This window comes from Populus trichocarpa, chromosome 11 (genome assembly GCF_000002775.5).
Source record: "Populus trichocarpa isolate Nisqually-1 chromosome 11, P.trichocarpa_v4.1, whole genome shotgun sequence".
NCBI lineage: Eukaryota > Viridiplantae > Streptophyta > Magnoliopsida > Malpighiales > Salicaceae > Populus > Populus trichocarpa.
This window is the reverse complement of record NC_037295.2, coordinates 3854874-3876276: the sequence shown is the minus strand read 5'-3', so window position 1 is coordinate 3876276 and position 21403 is coordinate 3854874. Positions and strand designations below refer to the sequence as shown.

General features: G+C 30.8%; 1 protein-coding gene and 1 long non-coding RNA gene across 19 annotated transcripts in view; one reads left to right on the top strand and one right to left on the bottom strand.

Moving 5' to 3' along the window:
* LOC7485446 (flavonol sulfotransferase-like) overlaps positions 1–21403 on the bottom strand; it is a 67788-nt gene that overhangs the window by 29410 nt on the left and 16975 nt on the right. Inside the window, exons 2-3 of one of the 18 annotated variants that reach the window (XM_002317187.4) lie at positions 13679–13851; positions 8460–8758 (exon numbers count right to left, since the gene is read on the bottom strand). The exons of 7 other annotated variants lie outside the window; for them this stretch is intronic. In XM_002317187.4, the coding sequence (XP_002317223.2) occupies positions 8746–8758; positions 13679–13851 (186 nt within the window). In that variant the 3' untranslated portion in view covers positions 8460–8745. Of the gene's footprint in view, positions 1–8459; positions 8960–13488; positions 14144–21403 lie in introns of those variants that run through there. 10 more of the 18 variants (XM_052445653.1, XM_052445654.1, XM_052445652.1 and 7 more) reach the window with 10 other exon arrangements.
* Positions 106–14780, top strand: LOC127904052 (uncharacterized). The gene is made up of 3 exons (XR_008056849.1): positions 106–237; positions 9301–9607; positions 14551–14780. It is a non-coding gene; the product is annotated as an uncharacterized LOC127904052 (long non-coding RNA).

Sequence of the window (21403 nt, the reverse complement as noted above, 5' to 3'; positions counted from 1 at the left end):
CGTATGTCAAGAACAATATCTTCTCAGGGAACTCAAATCTTGCTCTCCAATACCCTAAAACATGGTCCCAAGACTGAAATTCCGTTGCAAAACATCTCAAAGGCCTCTTCCAGAGGAAGAGGTTCAACATTTTTCGACATTTGATGCGCGGAAAAAAGCACCACAAAGAAACAAAAGCATCCTTTGCGTCCCTGCAAATGTAAATAATCTTGCAACTAGAAGAAATGATAGATTTAGGTAAACAACTGTAAGGAACATGAGTAGATAGCAGGGGAATTGCCAAGTCCCGATTACTTGGGTTTTGAGCAAGGTGATATTCCAAAAAAGGAACACAGTCATGTGGCATCTTGGTAAGTAAAGAACTAGTTGTTGAACCACTTAAACGGGATCGTGTAAGAATAGCAAAAGCGAGGGCCTTAAGCCAAGTTGTGCCAGTTTTTGGAGAACTGGTGAGAAATATATCAGTGGATTGAGGATTGAAGTGCTCTTGAACAGACATGAGTCCTTCCAAGAAGAAGGAAGAGTACCAAAAGCCTTGGTACAGGTAATAATCATTCCCCCTCAAGCCTTTAACTTTTGGAAGGGTGTACATTACTTCATTGTAATTTTTTGCTTCATTTTTCCTCTCTGCACTTTCACCAGAATCCAAGATTGGGGTGGAAGGCAAAGAGGATTCCATGAAAGTAAAAAAAGAAATATAATGTAGAACGAAAGGCCATGGCAGCTATTTGTAGCGAGTTGAGAGCTGGTTTAATTTTTGGTACCATCAACTATTACCTTTCGAGAACTTGCTGTCTCAAATTACTGATATGGTCACCATCATCCAAGATTTTCTGACATTTTCTTTCACATTGTCACGCTGCCTCAAGCTCTAATAATTGAATTAAATCAAAATTTACAGTATTTTAATATTATTGATCACATGTCCGGTGATGCAATGGGGTTTTATTTCATATTATATTGGATTGCAAATCTTTAGCGTGATTGTGTTTTAAATCCTTCTTTACAAGCTTTAAATGGTGTGGAACCTACAACACAATTTAATCCAAGGTATATAAAATGTTTTTCAAATGTATATTTTGGGTGGTTGAGACCTGAGACTATACTATTAATTGTTTTTCAAATGTTTTTTTTAATTATATTAAAATATATTTTTAAATTTTTTAAGATTTTTTTTAAATTTATATATAAAATAATCTATAAATATTTAAAAATTAACTTTTTATAAAAAAGCAATTCAATAACGTCAACTGAACAATCGCTTTATTAGATCGCTTTTCTACTAATAGGAAATATTTGTTTCTTTAATATTTTGGTAATGAGTAATGACAGCTTGTAGCAAGTTGAGAGCAGATTAATTATTGGCACTATTAACTATTTCTTTTCGAGAACAAGAAGTCTCCAACTACCGATATTTATTAATTAAAAGGCAACCGCACCCGCGCCCGCGTAAACAAACGGCGTTAGTCACCATCATCCAAGGTATTTGTACTGTTTACCCTACTTTTCTGACATTTTCTTCAACACTGTTATCTGCCCCGAATTCTAATAATTGAATTAAGTCAAAATTTACACTATTTTAGTATTCTTAGCAGCCGGTAGAATTAGATTTTATTTTGATTGTTATTGCGGTCAGGGGCTGGGATTATTTGAATGGGGGTTAAAATAATAAAAGATATAATTTATTTAAAAATTTACTTTACATAAAAATAAAAATAAAAACAAAAACAAAAACGACATGATTTAGTTTTATTCAAAAAAGTAATTACAAACATATTATGATTTTTGTATAAGATAAGATGTTTAAAGCAAATATCAAATTAAGTCAAAGCTATGAAGTTAATTTCATCTTCATAATGTATTCATCACTTTAATTTTGTTGGTTTTTGTACCTATCAAATATAAACATACAAAATATATAAGAAACATTAGCTAAAGCGATACATTATTTATGTTTGATAAAACTTTTAAATAAAATAAAAAGTAATAAAGAATGATTCTTACATATTTATTTTAATTGTTCTTGTCGTTCTTTCATGGAGTAGAAATCATCGATTATCATATCAATTGTGAATCTTTCAGCAATTTCTTTTTCTATATAGACAATCAAATAATTTGCAAGAAAATCATCCTCCATCCGATTGCGAAGTCTTGTTTTAACAATCTTCATCACTGAAAAAGCTCGTGCAGTAGTTGCTGTCGAAACAGGAAGAGTCAAAATAAGTCGAATCAACTTATCAATGAGTAGATAAATTGTTGATTTTTCTATTTCAACCAGTCCTTGACATAAATCAGCAATCGATGACATATTCTTTAACTTTGGATGATTGGGTACATCAAGCTCATAATGCTGCAACTGAAATCTCAAATGAGTTTTTTCTTGGTCAGAAAAGTCTTCAGGATAGAACTTGTCAACAAGTTAGCATATATCTTCAACACTGAATAATTTATAGTTATTTTTAGGATCTAAAGCTATGCTCAACTTAAGAAGCTCGATCGCCTGCTCATAGAATCTATTATTTAGCTCTTGCAACTATTGATCAATGATAGCTATAAATATATCAACTCGATAGTGATGCTCAACTGTTATTGATTTTGTTTTACAGCGAGATCGTCCCACACTAGAAAAACAAGCATCCATATCAGGAACTTCAATGTTTTTATGCTTACAAAATGATGTCACTTGTTCTAAAAGAGTTTCCCATCCATCATCTCTTAACTTCTAAATTAAAGTCTTTATGGTAGTCAGCAAATGCATAGCATTTAAAATGTCTTGAGATTTCTGTTGCAAAGCTTGGCAAAGCACATCAGTAATTCTCACTTAATTTTGTTTTTGTTTTTTATGCCTTTATGTTTTTTTTTGTTTTTTTTCTGTGTTTTTTTTCTTTTATGAATTTTTTTTGTTTAATTTAGTTTGTTAATGTTATTTTTTTATTTAGTTATCAGACTTTCATGACACGGATCCCGGATTTGATGGGTTAATTTGGTTTGATGAGTTAACCTAGAATTTTTTTTTTACTTTTTTTCTTTTAAATTAATTTTTTTTCGTTTAGTTTATTTTGTTAATGTTAAATTTCTTTCTATTTAATTATCAGACTTTCATGACACATATCCCAGGCTTGACAGGTTAACCCGTCAATTTTGTTTTCTATTTAGTTATCAAACTTTCATAACATGAATCTCAGGTTTGACGGGTTAACCTGGTTTGAAGGGTTAATCCAGTTAATTCATATTTTTTTCTTTTTCTTCATTAGTTTTTTTCTTCATGTTGGTTTTTTTCTTTTTAATTAATATATTTAATCATCACACTTTTATGACACGACCTTGCAGCCAGACTCACTTAAACTTGAGTCATGTAAGTTTATTATTATTATTATTATTATAAATATTACTCTTGGGTCAAGCGTTGCAACTAAACCAAAGGCTCTTGGGCATATCTTTGCAGAAAGACCTAATACTCTTAGATCTTAGTCTTTTTTAATATTTTTTATGCAAGAAAAAAAAAATTAACCCGTGGCGTTTGCTATTGTTTTTATTTTTCTCTCTTTTCCTTTTTAAGAGTGAAAAAGTTGATGCCTTTAGTTTTTTTTTGTCTTTTTTTAATTTAGTTTCTTAATATTAAATTTTTTCTGTTTAATTATCAGATTTTCATGACACGAATCCCAGGTTTGACCAGTTAACCCACTTAATTCAGATTTTTTTTCTTTTTCTTCATTAGGTTTTTTTCTTCCTGTTGGTCTTTTTTCTCTTTGCTTTTTTCCTTTTTAATTAATCTTTTTTTAATTTATTTCATTAATATTAAATCTTTTTTCTATTTAGTTATCACACTTTCAAGTTTGACGGGTTAACTTGATTTGACGGATTAACCTAGTTGATTCAGATTTTTTTTTTCTTTTTCCTCATTAGTTTTGTTCTTCCGATTTCATCTTTTAATATTCTATGTAGTCCACAGTGAAAAGGCTGATGCCTTTAGTTTTTTTTTGTTTTTTTTATTTTCATGCCTTTCACTATGGACTGCACAGTGCAATCCACGGTGAAAAGGCTGATGCCTTTTTTTTAAATTAATTTTTTTATTTAGTTTATTGATATTAAATTTTTTTTATTTAGTTGTCAGACTTTCATGACACGGATCTCAGGTTTGACGGGTTAACCCAGTTAATTTAGATTTTTTTTCTTTTTCTTCATTAGTTTTTTTCTTCTTATAAGTTTTTTCTTCTTTTTATTTAATTTTTTTTTATTTAATTTAGTTCATCAATATTAAAATTTTTTTCTATTTAGTTATCGATTGATGCCTTTAGTTTTTCTTTTTGCTTTTTTGTTGTTTTTATGCATTTGACTCTGGACTGCACAGTGCAGTCCACAGTGAAAAGGCTGATGTTTTTTTTTTTGTTTTTAATTATTTTTTTCATTTAATTTAGTTTGTTAATGTTCATTTTTTTTTAATTTAGTTATCAAACTTTCACGACACGAATCCAAGGTTTGACGGATTAACCTGGTTTGAAGGGTTAACCCAGTTAATTCAAATTTTTTTTCTTTTTCTTCATTAGTTTTTTTCTTCATGTTTGTTTTTTTCTTTGTTTTTTTTATTTTTAATTAATCTATTTAATTATCACACTTTTATTACACGACCTTGCAGCCAGACCCACATCCAAGACTATTGGGTATGGTATTGCATCTAGACTCATTTAAACTTGAGTCATGCAAGTTTAATGTTATAATTAATATTATAAATATTACTCTTGGGTCAGGCGTTGCAGCCAAACCCAAGATTCTTGGGTATAGCTTTGCAAAAAGACCTAATACTTTTAGATTTTAGTTTTTTTATATATTTTGATGCAAAAAAAATTAACTCGCAGCACCGAACAAGTCATCTAACTAGTATGTACTAAATGACTTAATATCTCACATTGAATATATATAATCCATGAAGGTGGGCATTGATCCCGGGATCAGCAGCAGTACAGTCTATATTTTCTATTTACTGAAGCTACTGTCTGCTGACAAATAAACTTCTCATTTCTTAATCTTATCTTAAATTGTTTAGTTAGATTACTAGCTATTTCAATTGCACTTCACTGCTGCAGGTTAGATAATTGAAAAATAAATATACAGGTTTTTTAAATTCTTTTTTGGATATAGTTTTTCTTTTTAATTATAAATTAAAATGCTTATACCCACATCTAATTACAATATTTAACCTAAAAATACAAGCCATATACTCAATTATGTTTAATAATTTTATTTTTTATAATAAATATTTTATTTAATTAAATGATGGGAAAAAAATTATTATAAGAAATGAATTAAATAAAATTATGAATTTCAACTTGTTATTGAATGGAGAAATTAAAAATATATATATTTAAAATTAATATAATATTAAAAATGAAATAAAAATAATAATCAATGTTTAGCTATATAATGCCCTTTTTAAAGTTGTTGTGTGTGTCTCCTTGTGTTGGTAACTGGTAAGTTAATCAATAGATGCCGCATTCTGAGCTCGAGCTGGCACTGATACTATCCAGGTTTCATCTAGGAAATCCACTTTTTAAAGACTTGCTGTCGTTAGGGGCGAGATTCATTAAATGCTTTGGAGTAAAAAAAAAAAAACCTTGGTCGAAGGGTATTTTTTGTCTTTTTAAGTTTTTAATTTTTGTTATTTATTATTTTGTTAAGTGTCTTATACTTTAAAAAAAAAAAAAACCTTGGTCGAAGGGTATTTCATTAAATGCTTTTGAATGTACACTAAACTTACTTAAATATCCTTGAAGTAAAAAGAAAAAGAAAAGCTTTAGGTCAAGGTTATACTTTATCTTTTTATATTGTTTTTCTTTTTAGTTTGCGCATTGTAATCTTTTAACAAAAAAATAAATAATATTAAAATTTAAAAAGCTAGCACTTCAAGTATAGCATGCAATACCTCTAGTTGTAAAAATAAACATTTTATTGTGTTGTTGGAAGCATCACTGCTTCCTCTTTCTCATGGTGCGATACATGTAGGTGAAGGTCGAGCAGTTCGTTGTTGATGAACCTTTTTTTTTCTCCTCCTCCCTCCCCCCCTCAAATTGCAGGTATGTCCTTTTTGTTTAAACTTTTTCGGTTTCAGTCCTCTCTTTTATTCTAGTTTTTTTATAAAAATTTTATTTAATTTTTTTTAATTTTATTTTGTCATGTATTGATATTTTTAATTTGAATTTTACTCTTTTAATCATGCATGATTTTCTCATGATTTAAATATTTTATCGAAAAAATATTGTAAACCTGCAGTCTAGCGCAGTACCGTCTAGTCCTATAACTAGAGAAAACTGTGGTTTGCCTTGCTTCTGTGGATTTGGCGATAATACTTCGATAGACGACTGCAAGCTAATAAGGGTGACCGCCGTGTTTTGAATATCTGTGGCATACTGAAAGAGATAACATTCTTTCGTTCGATAACTAACTATAAGTGCTGTATTGAGAATTGTGATTATATATTTATACATACATAGATGAGATAAAATTTGTTTTAAAACATAAAAAATAAATATATTTGAAATAAAATTAAAAATAAAATCTACTTATTTTTCGGATTTAAATTTTATTGAAACTTATTCTCCAACCAAATCTCTTTAACATAAAATATTAAAATAATTAAAATAAATTATAAATAAATAAAAATTTAATTTTGTTGATGAATATATCTTTGTGAAATTCAAAACCTTTATTTCACGTAAAAAAAACAACATTTTTATTGTTAATTATATATTAAAAATATAAAGAATTAAAATTGGATTAAAATACACTCAGATTAAAAAAAAAAAACCTAAGTAAAGTAAACTTTGAGTTGAAGTCCCATGCTTAATTGGCTTGCTTGTCCCAAGTCTGATTTTATTGTAAACTATAAAGAATTAATTTTTATCAATATATTTTAAACTTGGGTTTGGATTTATAATTTTTTGGCCTATATATTTTTTTTCTTTCTAATCCATCAGTTTGTACTGTCAATGAATATAGAGTCTGAACACTTTTTTCAGCCTAAGCAATTTTTTTCAATTTGAATGGTTTTTATAATTCTAACAAAGCATTATATTTAAAGCTAAAAGGGTTAAGGTTAATTTTAATTTATAACGGATAATTAAGATTGATAATGATAAAAATTAATTTTTAATAATTACTAAAAGTAAATCTACATTGGTTTAGGTTTCAAAATCCTCTGTAAAAAGTGATAAAAAGTGTTTCTGGACATTTTTACAGAATTTCTTACACTTTTTTTCACCTCAGTTTTCAGCGTAGTTTCCTATGTTATAAGCTCTATTTTTCCTCTTTGTTTTTCTCCTAGTTAAGAGTTCAAGGTCAGTTTTCTAGGGAGATATTTGAGTGATTTTTTTTTGAGTTCACGGATATTATTTAAAAATACATCTAAATAAGGTGGTGAACGGCAATAAATCTATTTGATGAATTGTCAGTCAGTGGGCAGTGGGTAGGGTCCTCGTGATCTTTGACCGGTTGGTCAGAGCTTGTATGATCTATTGCTGGGGCAGTGTCCATTCGCTGTTTACTGGCGGATCACAATTCATTTGATTTGTTGCTTGTTGAGTTGTAGTTGGTAGCATGGGGGTTTTTGGTCAAGCTTAGTTTCTGCACTTCTATATTCAGACAAGAGACCCATGAACTCATTTAGTTAACGTCGGACTTTTCTGTTTGATGCCATTGCCGGAGAATATCTTCTCTTAAAGAGTCTGTGCTTTCTCATTCTCTGCAGAGACCAGACTGCGAGTTAGACAAACATAAGACAATGGCAGGAAAAACAAAATAAGAAATAAAACGGAGTAAACCAAGGAACGATGCCCTGCAAGCTGTTGAGTTTACTAATGCCTTTTTCATTCCCTGCAACTCACTTTCTGTCATTTTTTTCCCTGTAATCAATTTGCGCATCCAAGGTACAAATTAAGCCATGCTTCTTTAATTTTCCAACAAAATCTCCGGTATAAATCAAGCCATCCCTCCACATATCGGTTCCAAAAGATTTGTTTGAAGTAAGAAGAATTGTGATCTGAGCCTAGTGGGGGGGGGATCATTCTGACTGATCAAATTATTCTGCTGATAGTGCATAAAAACTGCTTTCAGATTCTCTATGTGCCTCTGTTGCACATGAAGCCGGCAACTGGGCTTATTTTAGGAGTGGAAAACACGAGTTCTCCTACAGATCTTGATCTTTATTTTAACCAATTACAAGGCATTTCGAGATCCTTTCAGCAGATGTGCCGCCTATGTTCATTTGATCTTCAATTCAACAATCTTAATGGATGGTTGTCTCGGTTGGTATTTGCTCCGCCCTCATGTATGGTTGTCTCGGTTCTTTTAAAACATGTATTGCAGTGGGAAGAAAACACACTGCAATTTCTGTGAAGAAAACACTCTAATATTATATAGTAGAGTAATTTTTTTTTTTTTATCACTGATTAATGGAATGCATGCACTTGTGTTAAATAAATAAATAAAAAACGAATCCCATTTTTAATTCTTACAAACTTGCAAGGAAATCAATGAAAGTTACAAACACAGATTCACAAAAGAACATTGCTTATTCACATGGATTATTCACAAAATGTGAATACTTGCTAGGAAATACAAGAGATGAACAGAGAGGGTATTTATTGGGATACACAGTTGCTGTTTCACGAGATGTTGATAACAGCTTTTGATGAACCCACTTCGGCAATAATCAGAAGCAAATGGGACCCAGGCGCAGTCACCTGGGCAGCTTCAAGCCTGAACCCTTGAGCTTCCGCTCCATTATGTCATCTAGACGTGCTCCCATTTCAGGTGTCAAGTGATTTGCCCAGTCGCCTATCTCACCTTTCCTGAAGTATATACTATTTTGAATAGTAATTGATGTGTCTAGACGGCGCTGCCCATGTTTATTCACCTCTAAGGTGCTCAACTCCTCAAAACTACACATGCTTATTATCTTTTGCACCTCCCCCTCCCCCTCTTCCTCTAAGGTGAAAGAACAATCCATGAACTCAGCTACTTTCTTAATATGAGCAGCGGTGTCTTTCTTCATTTCCTCGTATGTCAAGAACAATATCTTCTCAGGGAACTCTAAGCTTGCTCTCCAATACCCTAAAACATGGTCCCAATATGGTCCAAAATTTGCAATTCCATTGCAAAACAACTCAAAAGCCTCTTCCAGAAGAAGAGGCTCAACATTTTCCGACATTTGCAGCCTGGCAAGAAAGTACCACAAAGAAACAAAAACATCCTTTGCGTCCCTGCAAATGTAAATAATCTTGCAACAAGAAGAAATGATAGATTTAGGTAAACAAGTGTAAGGAACATGAGTAGATACCAGAGGAATTGCCAAGTCCCGATTACTTGGGTTCTGAGCAAGGTCATATTCCATAAAAGGAACACAGTCATGTGGCATCTTGGAAAGTAAAGAACTAGTTGTTGAACCACTTAAACGGGATCGTGTACAAATAGCAAAAGTGAGGGCCTTAAGCCAAGTTGTGCCAGTTTTTGGAAAACTGGCGAGAAATATATCAGTGGATTGAGGATTGAAGCGCTCTTGAACAGACATGATTCCTTCCAAGAAGGAGGGATCGTACCAAAAGCATTGGTACAGGTAATAATCACACCCATTCAAGCCTTTTACTTTTGGAAGGGTGGACATGACTTCATTGTAATTTTTAGCTTCATTTTTCCTCTCAGCACTTTCACCAGAATCCAAGATTTGGGTGGAAGGCAAAGAGGATTCCATGAATGTGAAAAAAGAAAAAATAATGTAGAATGAAAGGCCATGGCAGCTATTTGTAACGAGTTGAGAGCTGATTTAATTTTTGGCACCATCGACTATTACCTTCCGCGAACGTGCCGTCTCCAATTACAAACATTTAGTCACCATCGTCCAAGATTTTCTGACATTGCCACGCTGCCTGGAATTCCAATAATTGAATTCAATCAAAATTTACAGAATTTTAATATTGTTGATCACATGTCCGCTGATGCAATTGGGTATTATTATTTCATATTATATTCGATAGCAAATCTTTATCGTCATTGTGTTTTAAACCTTTCTTTACAACCTTTAAATGGTGCGGAACCCTCCACATAACTTCATTTGCTCGGTAGTATGGTATTAATTATTTTTTAAAATATTTTTTTATTTTAAAAAACAATTCGTTGACAAATCTTTAGCATGATTGTGTTTTCAAAATTCAATATCTAAGAAAGAAGGATACCTTTAAATAAAGTAATTGAAGATGGAGTTAAAATGCCCAAAGTAGTTGGGACTAATCCTTCATCGACTGAATTAATAAAGAAGTATACATTTAAATAAAGTAATTAATGGTGGCCTAAAGTAGTTGGGACTAATCCTTCATCGACTGAATTAATAGTACGGTGAACTTAATTTCTTCTTGAATTTTAATGTCTAAATGCAAATCTCATGATATATGAGTGATGATTGTGTTTGTTTTTGTGTTTAAAAAATATTTTTAAATCTTATTATTTTAATTTTTTTATATAATTTTAGATTGTTTTAATGTGGTGATGATTAAAATAAATTTTTAAAAATAAAAAATATTATTTTAATATATTTTCTAGTTAAATAATTATCATCTCAATTTCAAACATTAAATTAGGATTTTGGCCTGGAAAAAGATTAAAAAAAATGTCAAAAGAAAAGGATATAAAACACAGGAAAATCTAGGGCAATCAATGGACCAAACTTATGAGATTTTAAAATAGAAAATTGATCTGAAGCTTAATGTGAAGCTCCACCTCTAATGTCATCATATATATTTGTGTAGTCTCTGATCCATTTAGAGAGAGAGAGAGAGAGAGAGAGAGTTTTGACTGATATGAAGCTTTCTGTACTAATAAAAAATAGTTCATGAAGGTGGGAATTGATCCGGTGATCTAGAGAGTCTTTTTCCATCTACTGAAGCTACTGTCTGCTGACAAATAAACTTCTCAATTCTCAATCTTATCTTTCATAGTTAGTTGATTACTGGCTATTTCAGATAATTGTTTTAACAAGGAAAAATAAATATACAGACTTTTTAATTTTTTTTTGATATAAAAAAATTCTTAATCATAAATTAAAATACTTGTACACACGCATCTAATTAAAATATATATATTTTTTTAGTTTAACATGGATGTCCGGATCAGCTTGCGTGCACCTTGACTAATCCCACGGGCCCTGAAGTTAACGACCATGTAAGCCTCCAATGACCATCATATGAGCAACCACAGGGCTCGAACCTGAGACCACAGAGGGAACAAACATCTTGGTCCCAAACTTTTACCACTGAACCACCACCTAGATAGTTACATCTAATTAAAATATTTGATATGATGAGGCATATACTCAATTATATTTGATAAATCTGTTTCTTATAATAAATATTCTATTTAATTAAACACGATATCACCAGAGACTCATAAAGCTGTGAGCGAAGTGATCGAATCATGTAGAATCCGATGAAATACTTGCTTTTCTGGTTACTCATGTAGATGTGAGCAATGTGATTGAATCATGTAGAGCATGATGAAAAGACGTTCCAGAAATGCAAAGCTTTGTACATCCTTTTTTTCTTTCAGGTCAAATATATCAAATCTTTCTGAAAATAACCTGGAAAACTCAAAGCATGATGTAGAGCATGATTGTGTTTTAAACCCAATACTTTGAAAGAAGAAGACATGCAGAAAAATTGAAGATGAAATCAAAATGCCTTCTCTATTTTTTTTTTTTAAAAGGAAACATTTTCAATGTTCAAATCACTGTAGTGAGTTATAAAAGATATCAACAGAGGCATTCAACAAAGTGATTAACACCAAAAGATACAAAGAAGAGATATACCAAAAGAAAGGGGCATAAAAGAAGAAGTATATCAAAAGAAAGGGATATAAAATAAGGAAAAATCTAGTTTTGCATTGATAATGTACACTTGGGGTTATTTTGTTTTACTATTAACTTTTTTTTTATTTTACTCTTCATAAGTTATAAAGAAAGGAAATTTTTTTTTGATATTTTCCTGTAATCAATTTGCGCATCCAAGGTACAAATTAAGCCATGCTTCTTTAATTTTCCAACACAATCTCCGGTATAAATCAAGCCATCACTCGACATATATATCGGTTCCAAAAGATTGGTTTGAAGTAAGAAGATTTGTGATCTGAGCCTGGAGGGGGGGGGGGGGGATCATTCTGGCTGATCAAATTAAACTGCTTTCAGATTCTCTATGTGCCTCTGTTGCCCATGAAGCCGGCAACTGGGCTTATTTTAGGAGTGGAAAACACGAGTTCTCCTACAGATCTTGATCTTTATTTTAACCAATTACAAGGCATTTCGATATCCTTTCAGCCAGGGGCGGAGCTAGGATTATTTATTAGGAGAGGCCAAAATTAATATAACAAGATATAATATTTTTTAATTTATTATACATGAATTATAAAAAAATAAAAATATATAATGATCTTTGCACAAGGTAAAAGGTTTTGAGCAATACCAAATTGAGTCAAAGCGATAAGTTAATTTCATCTTCATCGTGAGAAAAAAATTTGGTAATTTTGATGGTTCAGCTAAAAACAAAACATAAAAAAAAATATAATTAAGACAAACCAATAAAATATATCTAATTAATTAGAAAAAAAACATTACTATAACAAGAATTCAAAAAAATTTTGGTAAAACTAGCAGATCCGAGCAAAAAAACAAAAAGAAGCAAAAATAATAGAATTATGAAAAAATCTCATCAAATTCTTAACAAACATCTCAAAACAAGATAAAAATAAATTTTAAATTTAGGGTTAGCAATGCTCCATCGAACCTTGATTTGTTTGATAAAAAAAATTAATTAATAGAGCTCTCCTTCAATCTTTCTGTTTGCTATTTATATTTATATTTTTATATTTTACCTTTCATATTAGGGCTGCAACAAGAGAAAAGGGTAAAATCCATTAAGTTAAAAAAATTATTTATAACTTTATATTTTTTTCTTTCCATTTCCACGATAATTTTAAAGTCAATGAACAACAAATATATTTACTATTAGAAGGCCTCCTATTTAAATATTACATCTTCTTACACTGTTGCTAAGGACAATAAAACCTACAGAATCAGTCATCATAATTTTTCTTTGCAGGGGCCCGGGCCCCTGCTTGCCTCCCGTTGATTCCGCCTCTGCTTTCAGCAGATGTGCCGCCTACGTTCATTTGATCTGGCAATTCAACAATCTTAATGGATGGTTCTCTCTGTTGGTCTTTGCTCCGCCCTCATGTATGGTTGTGTGGGTTCTTTTCAAACATGTATAGCTGTGAAGAAAACACACTGCAATTTCTGTGAAGAAAACACTCTAATATTATATATTAGAGTAAATTTATTTCATATCAAACTGATTAATGGAATGTATACACTTGTGTTAATCAAAAAGAAAAAATGAATCCCATTTTGAATTCTTACAACCATGCAAGTAAATCAATGAAAGTCACAAACACAGATTCACAAAAGAATATTGCTTATTGACATGGATGATTCACAAAATGTGAATACTTGCTAGGAAATACAAGAGATGAACAGAGAGGGTATTTATTGGGATACACGGTTGCTGTTTCACGAGATGTTGATAACAGCTTTTGACGAACCCACTAAGCCAATAATAATAAGCAAACGGGGCCCAGGCACAGTCACCTGGGCAGCTTCAAGCCTGAACCCTTGAGCTTCCGCTCCATTATGTCATCTAGACGTGCTCCCATTTCAGGTGTCAAGTGATTTGCCCAGTCGCCTATCTCACCTTTCCTGAAGAATATACTATTTGGAATAGGAATTGATATGTCTAGAAGGCACTTCCCATTTTTATTCACCTCCAAGTTGCTCAACTTCTCAAAACTACACATGCCTATTATCTTTTGCACCTCCCCTTCCTCCTCTTCCTCTAGGGTGAAAGAACAACCCATGAACTCAGCTAATTTCTTAACATGAGCAGCGGTGTCTTTCTTCATTTCCTCATATGTCAAGAACAGTATCTTCTCGGGGAACTCCAAGCTTGCTCTCCAGTACCCTAAAACATGGTTCCAGTAGGGTCCAAAATTTGCAATTCCATTGCAGAACAGCTCAAAAGCCTCTTCCAGAGGAAGAGGCTCAACATTTTTCGACCTTTGCAACGTGGCATGAAAGTACCACAAAGAAACAAAAGCATCCTTTGCGTCCCTGCAAATGTAAATAATCTTGCAACAAGAAGAAATGATAGATTTAGGTAAACAACTGTAAGGAACATGAGTAGATAGCAGAGGAATTGTCAAGTCCCGATTACTGGGGTTTTGAGCAAGGTTATAATTCAAAAAAGGAACACAGTCATGTGGCATCTTGGAAAGTAAAGAACTAGTTGTTGAACCACTTAAACGGGATCGTGTGAAAATAGCAAAAGTGAGGGCCTTAAGCCAAGTTGTGCCAGTTTTTGGAAAACTGGCGACAAATATATCAGTGGATTGAGGATGGAAGTGCTCTTGAACAGACATGAGTCTTTCCAAGAAGAAGGGAGCGTACCAAAAGCCTTGGTACAGGTAATAATCATCCCCCCTCAAGCCTTTAACTTTTGGAAGGGTGGACATCACTTCATTGTAATTTTTAGCTTCATTTTTCCTCTCAGCATTTCCATCAGAATCCAAGATTTGGGAGGAAGGCAAAGAGGATTCCATGAAAGTTAAAAAAGAAATATAAGGTAGAATGAAAGGCCATGGCAGCTATTTGTAGCGAGTTGAGAGCTGGTTTAATTTTTGGCACCATCAGCTATTACCTTTCGGGAACGTGTTGTCTCAAATTACTGATATATTTGGTCACCATCATCCAAGATTTTCTGACATTGTCACGCTGCCTAGAATCCAATAATTGAATTAAATCAAAATTTACTGTATTTTAATATTATTGATTACATGTCCGCTGATGCCATTGGGTATTATTTTATATTATATTCCATTGCAAATCTTTAGTGTGATTGTGTTTCAAATCCTTCTTTGCAAGCTTTAAATGGTGTGGAACCCACAATACAATTGAATCCTCTATTTTGGGTGCTTGAGAGCAAGTTGTCAATTCTGTTTTGTTTTGTTTCGTATGAAATATATGAAATATTTCATACCAATTTAAAAAACAGAATAAATTTCATTTTATTTTAAATCTCGGTCTGTTCTGTATTTTTCGGCTAAATTCCACCCGGAACGTTCCGGTTTCATTCCACTTGTTTCGTTCCGTTCTTGAAAATCCATTGAATCAAATTGAATTTTGTTCAATTTAATTAATTAAATCACCCAATTATAAAAGGCTCTTTTTCATTACTATTTTCAATAACAATGATATTAATAATAATATTGAAAATTATTATTACTATTTTCATTAACAATGATATTAATTTTTTAAAATTAGATTTATCACTAATATATAAGGTTTATATTCATGTTTTTTTTTCATGTTTATACTTTGTAGAAATTTGAGCAAACCAAGGGATGCTTTAGATTCAATTAGCCTTGATAACATTGACCTAACTTTATATTTAAAATATTTATGTTAAAACATTTTACTTTCATAATATTTTGATATTTTGTTTAAGTTGAATTACTTTAAGGTAAAGATCTATTTAATCTTGACTATTTAGAAATATTTTAAATTTTGAAATTATATTTGTTTGGCATTGTGTTTGTATTGCATAATTTATAATTAATTTATCTTGAATTTGAATTATGTTTGTTGAATATATATATATGAACAGTACAACCCCGGAACGGCACGCCGAAACACTCCGAAACTGAAACATTCCATTCCAATTAAAAAAACGAAACACCTACCGAAACGGAATTGACAACCTTGGTTGAGAGTATACTATTAAGTTTTTTTAAATGTGTTTTTTATTTAAAATTATATTAAAATAATATTTTGTTATTTTTTTAATTTTATTTTTGATATTTATATATAAAAAAATCTAAAATTATTAAAAATTATCTTCTAAAATATTTTTTTTATAAAAAACAGATTCAATTAGTCAACTAAATAATCACCTTGTAGATCGCTTTTCTAGACCAGTATTTTTTTTTTAATTAATGTAAATATCCAAACTAATTTATATAGTGGCGGAGCCACATAAAGGCAAGAGGGGGCAATCCCCCCACCTCAAATCAGATCCAATTCCTTTCTTTTATCCATGAATTCTATGCATGGTGTGTATATATATATATATATCATGAGGCAACTGATGGGTTTGAGAAAAGAGTTGGTTTGCCCAGCAGTTATATTTTTTATACTTGTGCTGTTAGAGACTTTACTTGTATAGGAGTGTGGTTACAGTTGCTTTTCAAAGTATTTTTTGTGCCGAAATGCATCAAAATGATGTTTTTTTATTTTTTAAAAATTATTTTTGAGATCAGCGCATCAAAACGATCCAAAATATACCAAAAAATTAATTTTTAACAAAAAAAAATTTAATTTTAGGGGAACATGGTTTGCACCGCATTCCCAAACGTTAACTTCATCTCTTCCTGATAGGTCAACTAGATATGGAAGCTCCAAAAATACTGGGTCTACATCTCCAAAAATTAGTTATTAAAAATGTTAGGGTTTATAATAATTTATGGGTTTGTTGAATTAATATGTGTATGGGTAATATTATATGCTAATGGATATGAATTGAAATGAGTTTTGATGAATTGATAAGTTTTGTTATGAATTTCATATGAAAAACGATGATAATGAATTTACTAATGATTAAAAATGAAGTATAAGACAACTAAAAAAATTAGAGACATAATAGATAAATTTAAAAAAACATTTAATATTTATATTTAATCTACTTGTACAAAACAACAAGTCAGTAAGAACAACTTCAATTTATGACAATTCTTTTAAGATATGATTTTAGATGTTATGTACCATATGTCAGCATAAAATTGTTGTCAACAACTTTCCTAGTACTTGGAAGATTTAGAAATAGATAAATGAAAGTTTGTTGTATATATTGAGAAATATATTTTTAATGAAATTAAAAATAAAATTATTATGAAGCAGTTTTAAAATATAAAATCTCGAAGAAAACAATTATAACATAAGTTTTTTTCATTTTAAAAGTATTCTTAAATTAATTTTGCTTGACTTGAGGCACATGTATTTCAAATTCATTTCTATATATAACATATATATGTATAGCATATAATATCAAATATTTGTTAGTAATTTGCCTCCTCATTTAAAAATTTCTGGCTCCACCACTGAATTTGTATGTACCTTTACTAATTTCACGAGTCCTGAAGTTTAAAACTATGTAAGCCTCCAGTTGGCCTAAAAGAACTCAAACTCGTGATTATTAGGAAACATACTCAAAATCTAACCAGTTGAGCTACCCCTCAGGGTTTATAAACTAGTGTTTTTTTTTTTTTAGTTTAACGTGGGTGTCCGGGCCAGCTTACACGCACCTCTACTAATCCCACGGGCCCTGAAGTTAACGACCATGTAAGCCTCCAGTGGCCATCATATGAGCAACCACAGGGCTTGAACCTGAGACTACAGAGGGAGCAAACCTCTTGATCCCAAGCTCTTAAACTAGTGTTTCTTGAATATGTGATCATGGCAGCTATTTGTAGCAAGTTGAGAGCAAATTAATTATTGGTACTAACCATCTAGTAGGTGGTCAAGTGGTAAGAGTTTTGGATCAAGGGGTTTGCCCCCCTGTGGTCTCAAGTTCGAGCCTTGTAGTTGTTAATATTGATGGCCACTGGAGGCTTATTTATTCGTTAACTTCAAGAACCGTAAGTATTAGTCGAGGTGCATGCAAACTGGTCTGAACACCTCAAATTAATAAAAAAAAATTATTGGCACTATTAACTATTTCTTTTCAAGAACGAGATGTCTCAAATTACAAATATTTGGTCACCATCATCCAAGGTATTTGCACTGTTTGCCCTACTTTTCTGACATTTTCTTTGACACTGTTACGCTGCCCCAAATTCTAATAATTGAATTAAGTCAAAATTTACACTTTTTTAGTATTCTTATCAGCTGTCTGCTGGTAGAATTAGATTTTATTTCATATTAATATTTTATTTGTTATTGTATGGTGATTGTTTTTAAAAAATATTTTAATATTTTTTAAAATTTATTTTTTACATAAAAACAATATAAAAACAGAAAGAAAAAAATATAGTTTAAAATAAAAAAAAGTAAAAAATATTCATTTTTTTAAAAATATTTTTAAAATGCAAAAATTTTAAGACTGGATAATAGCTCCGAGCCCTTAAGACTTGATATTTTGAGGAATATTTAGAGCCTCCAACTCCATAACTTTGTTTTTTTAAGGGTATATTTGGAAGTGTAGTAGCAGTTACTTTTCAAAGTATTTTTTACTCAGAAATGTATTAAAATAATATTTTTTTTATTTTAAAAAAGTTAATTTTGATATCAGTAAATTAAAATAATCCGAAAAAACTAAAAAATATTAATTTAAAATAAAAAATAAATAAATAAAATTTAATTTTAAAAAAATATTTTTGAAACGTAAAAACAAACACATCATGTAACATCACCATGCATTTGACACACACACAGATATTGAAATTGCATTTAGCATTGATGCAATCTTGCGTTTTCTAATCTTTTAAATAGAAGAATGGAACTCACAAAAACAGACTCAATTTAGAATTTAGAGCACAAGAACAAATGAAATGTTCGAACGTAAAAAGGTGTGAAAGGCACGTAAATTTCACTGTTGAAGGAGAAAAGGTGTTAGTACTTATTAGAGAACATTAACCAAAGATTTCCTTCGTTTTTGGAAGCTGACGACAAATATATCAGTGGATTGAGGCTCGAAGTGTTCTTGAACTGAGATGGGTCTTCCCAAGAAGGACGGAAAGTACCAAAAGCCTTTAACTTGTAGAAAGGTAGAGATCATTTCCTTGTAGTTTTTAGCATGGGCTTTGAATTTGTGTAGAAGGCAAAGAGGGTTCCATGGATGTACAAAAGAAAATATTGTGCAGAATGGTGTAAGTAAAATATTAAAGAAAGGCCATTGCAGCAGTTATTTGTAGCAGGTTGAGAGCTCCTGTTTGTTTCTGCATTTTAAAAGTATTTTTAAAAGAGATTGATTTTTTTTTATTTTTTTATTTAATTTAGATTAATATTTTTTTCAGTATTTTCAGATGATTTTGATATGCTGATGTTAAAAATAATTTTTTAAAAATAAAAAAAATATTATTTTAATGCATTTCCGAGTAAAAAACACTTTAAAAAACAATCGCTACTACACTCTGAAACACCACCAGCACTTAGGTGGCTATATCAACTATTTTCTTTTTAGCATCTTTACGCAGTGCAACGATGATAAAACTAAAAGCAAACATTTAGACGAGAGTTTTTTAAGATTTTGATTTTTTAAAATTAATTTTTTTGTGTTATTAAATTGTTTTGTTTGCTAATATCAAGAATTATTTTTTAAAAATAAGATAAAACTAAGAGGGTGTTTGGTACAACATTTTGATCGAGGTTTTCAAAATTTTTGATTTTTTTTCAAATTAATTTTTTGGTGTTTTTGCATTGTTTTGATGTCAAAAATTAATTTTAAAAAATAAAAAATATATATATGATTTTGATGCATTTCTAAGTGAAAAACATTTTAAAAAGTAACCGCTTCCACTTTCACAAACATCCAAACCTTAAGGTTATAGTCCTAACACAATAGCGAAATAAAAAAAAATCTCTAAATATTTTTAAAAAATCTTAATAATAATATGAATACCCGAACAAAAAATAAACTAAATATTTTTATTTATATTTGTTCTAGATATAAAATTTTGTATAGAAAAATAAATTGTATTTAAAACTTGCCTAACTAATAGAATCAATCTATTATTAGAATTTTTAAATAATAAAATACTAATTAAATTAAAATTCCTAATATAAATAAAAACAATACCAAATAGGTAAATAAAGACCATCTCATAGTAACTTTAAATCCTTATTTAAAGGTCTTTTTTTTAAGATCTTGAAATTTTAACCACAAAATCTTTAGAATTGTATGTCAAAATTTCAGCTCAATATAAATGATAAAATCAAAGGTTATATTTATTTTATTATACTACATCTTGGACTTTTCACAACCTAAAAAGTCTTAACAAGAAATAATACATCCAACATTATTGGACAAACAATAATCACGATGAAAGTGCCCCACGTCATATCTCGAATTATTGATATGTGGTCGCCATTATCTAGTTTTGTGACAAATTTTTTCACTCTCTCTCTCTCCTTTTCTGATTGCTTATTCATTTCACTGTATGGGTTGCATTCATTCAGATACATCTGGCATGGTAATTAAGGAAGACTGGGGGGGGCTTTAGGGAAAAGTTACGAGAGCTTGGAGGACTTGATGCAGTCTTTGAGGTCACCATGAACTGTCACTCTGTTCTAGAGGTGTGATCGAGCTTGTATGTTTGTTTCAGCAATTCACTAAAAATCAAGAGCATATATGTTGCTTTAAAATTTTAAGTGCAACTCGTATTCTAGTTAATCATTTGAGAAATTAGGAACAGTTTGCAACAGGGAAATCTGTGCTCAATTCACATATTCAATTGTGGGAAAAATATGTCCTATGCTTCTCTCGTCTTATGCATGATAAAATTTTCAGCATTGCTTATTAATCTCTGGTTTCACATGTAGCTTTATAGCACTGCTCTGTGTTATTAATTTCTTCATCTCGGAATGTAATTCTATTTGGTTCAGAGTGTAGTCATCACTGTTCTCGCCAGAATCAAAGATTAGTGGTGTGCATGCATGCATTTCCTTGTGTTTTACTTTTGTCAAGATATCAAAGGCTCTGCTTCTGCCCTGTCAAGAGAATAAAGAATATAATGGTTAAAAAGTTTGTTAATATTGTTAGATAGTTAACAAAGTCTGTTATTGTTGATTAGATTACGTAAACAAGCTTCTCATCTTGGTTCATATAAAATGAATGTATGTAACAATGCTGGTAAAAATATAAGTGAATATATGCAGAAATGTTTTTCTTCTTCCTCTGCATTGCAGTATCTCCCTCTAATTCTATTCACTTCTCTGTTCATCTTTGTGATGATTCTTGCTAGCTTTCATGGTATCAGAGCTTAGGATTGTTATTATCTTGTGATCCTGTGATTTCTCTGCTTCTAATATCTTGCTACTCTCTGTTTCTGGTATTATTATCGCCTTAATCAACCAATTCTTTCATAATAATTGATCTACCTATCATCTATTTGATATATTGTCAAACTGAAAAATTCTTCTTCAACTCTCTTCTCAAATCTGGGACTATGCCTATCGTATGTGATTCTCTTCCTCGCTATCTCTTGAACTCTAAAATGGTGACTACTTCTCAACTTTTAATTGTTCAATCTCCTATTACCTGTTTAC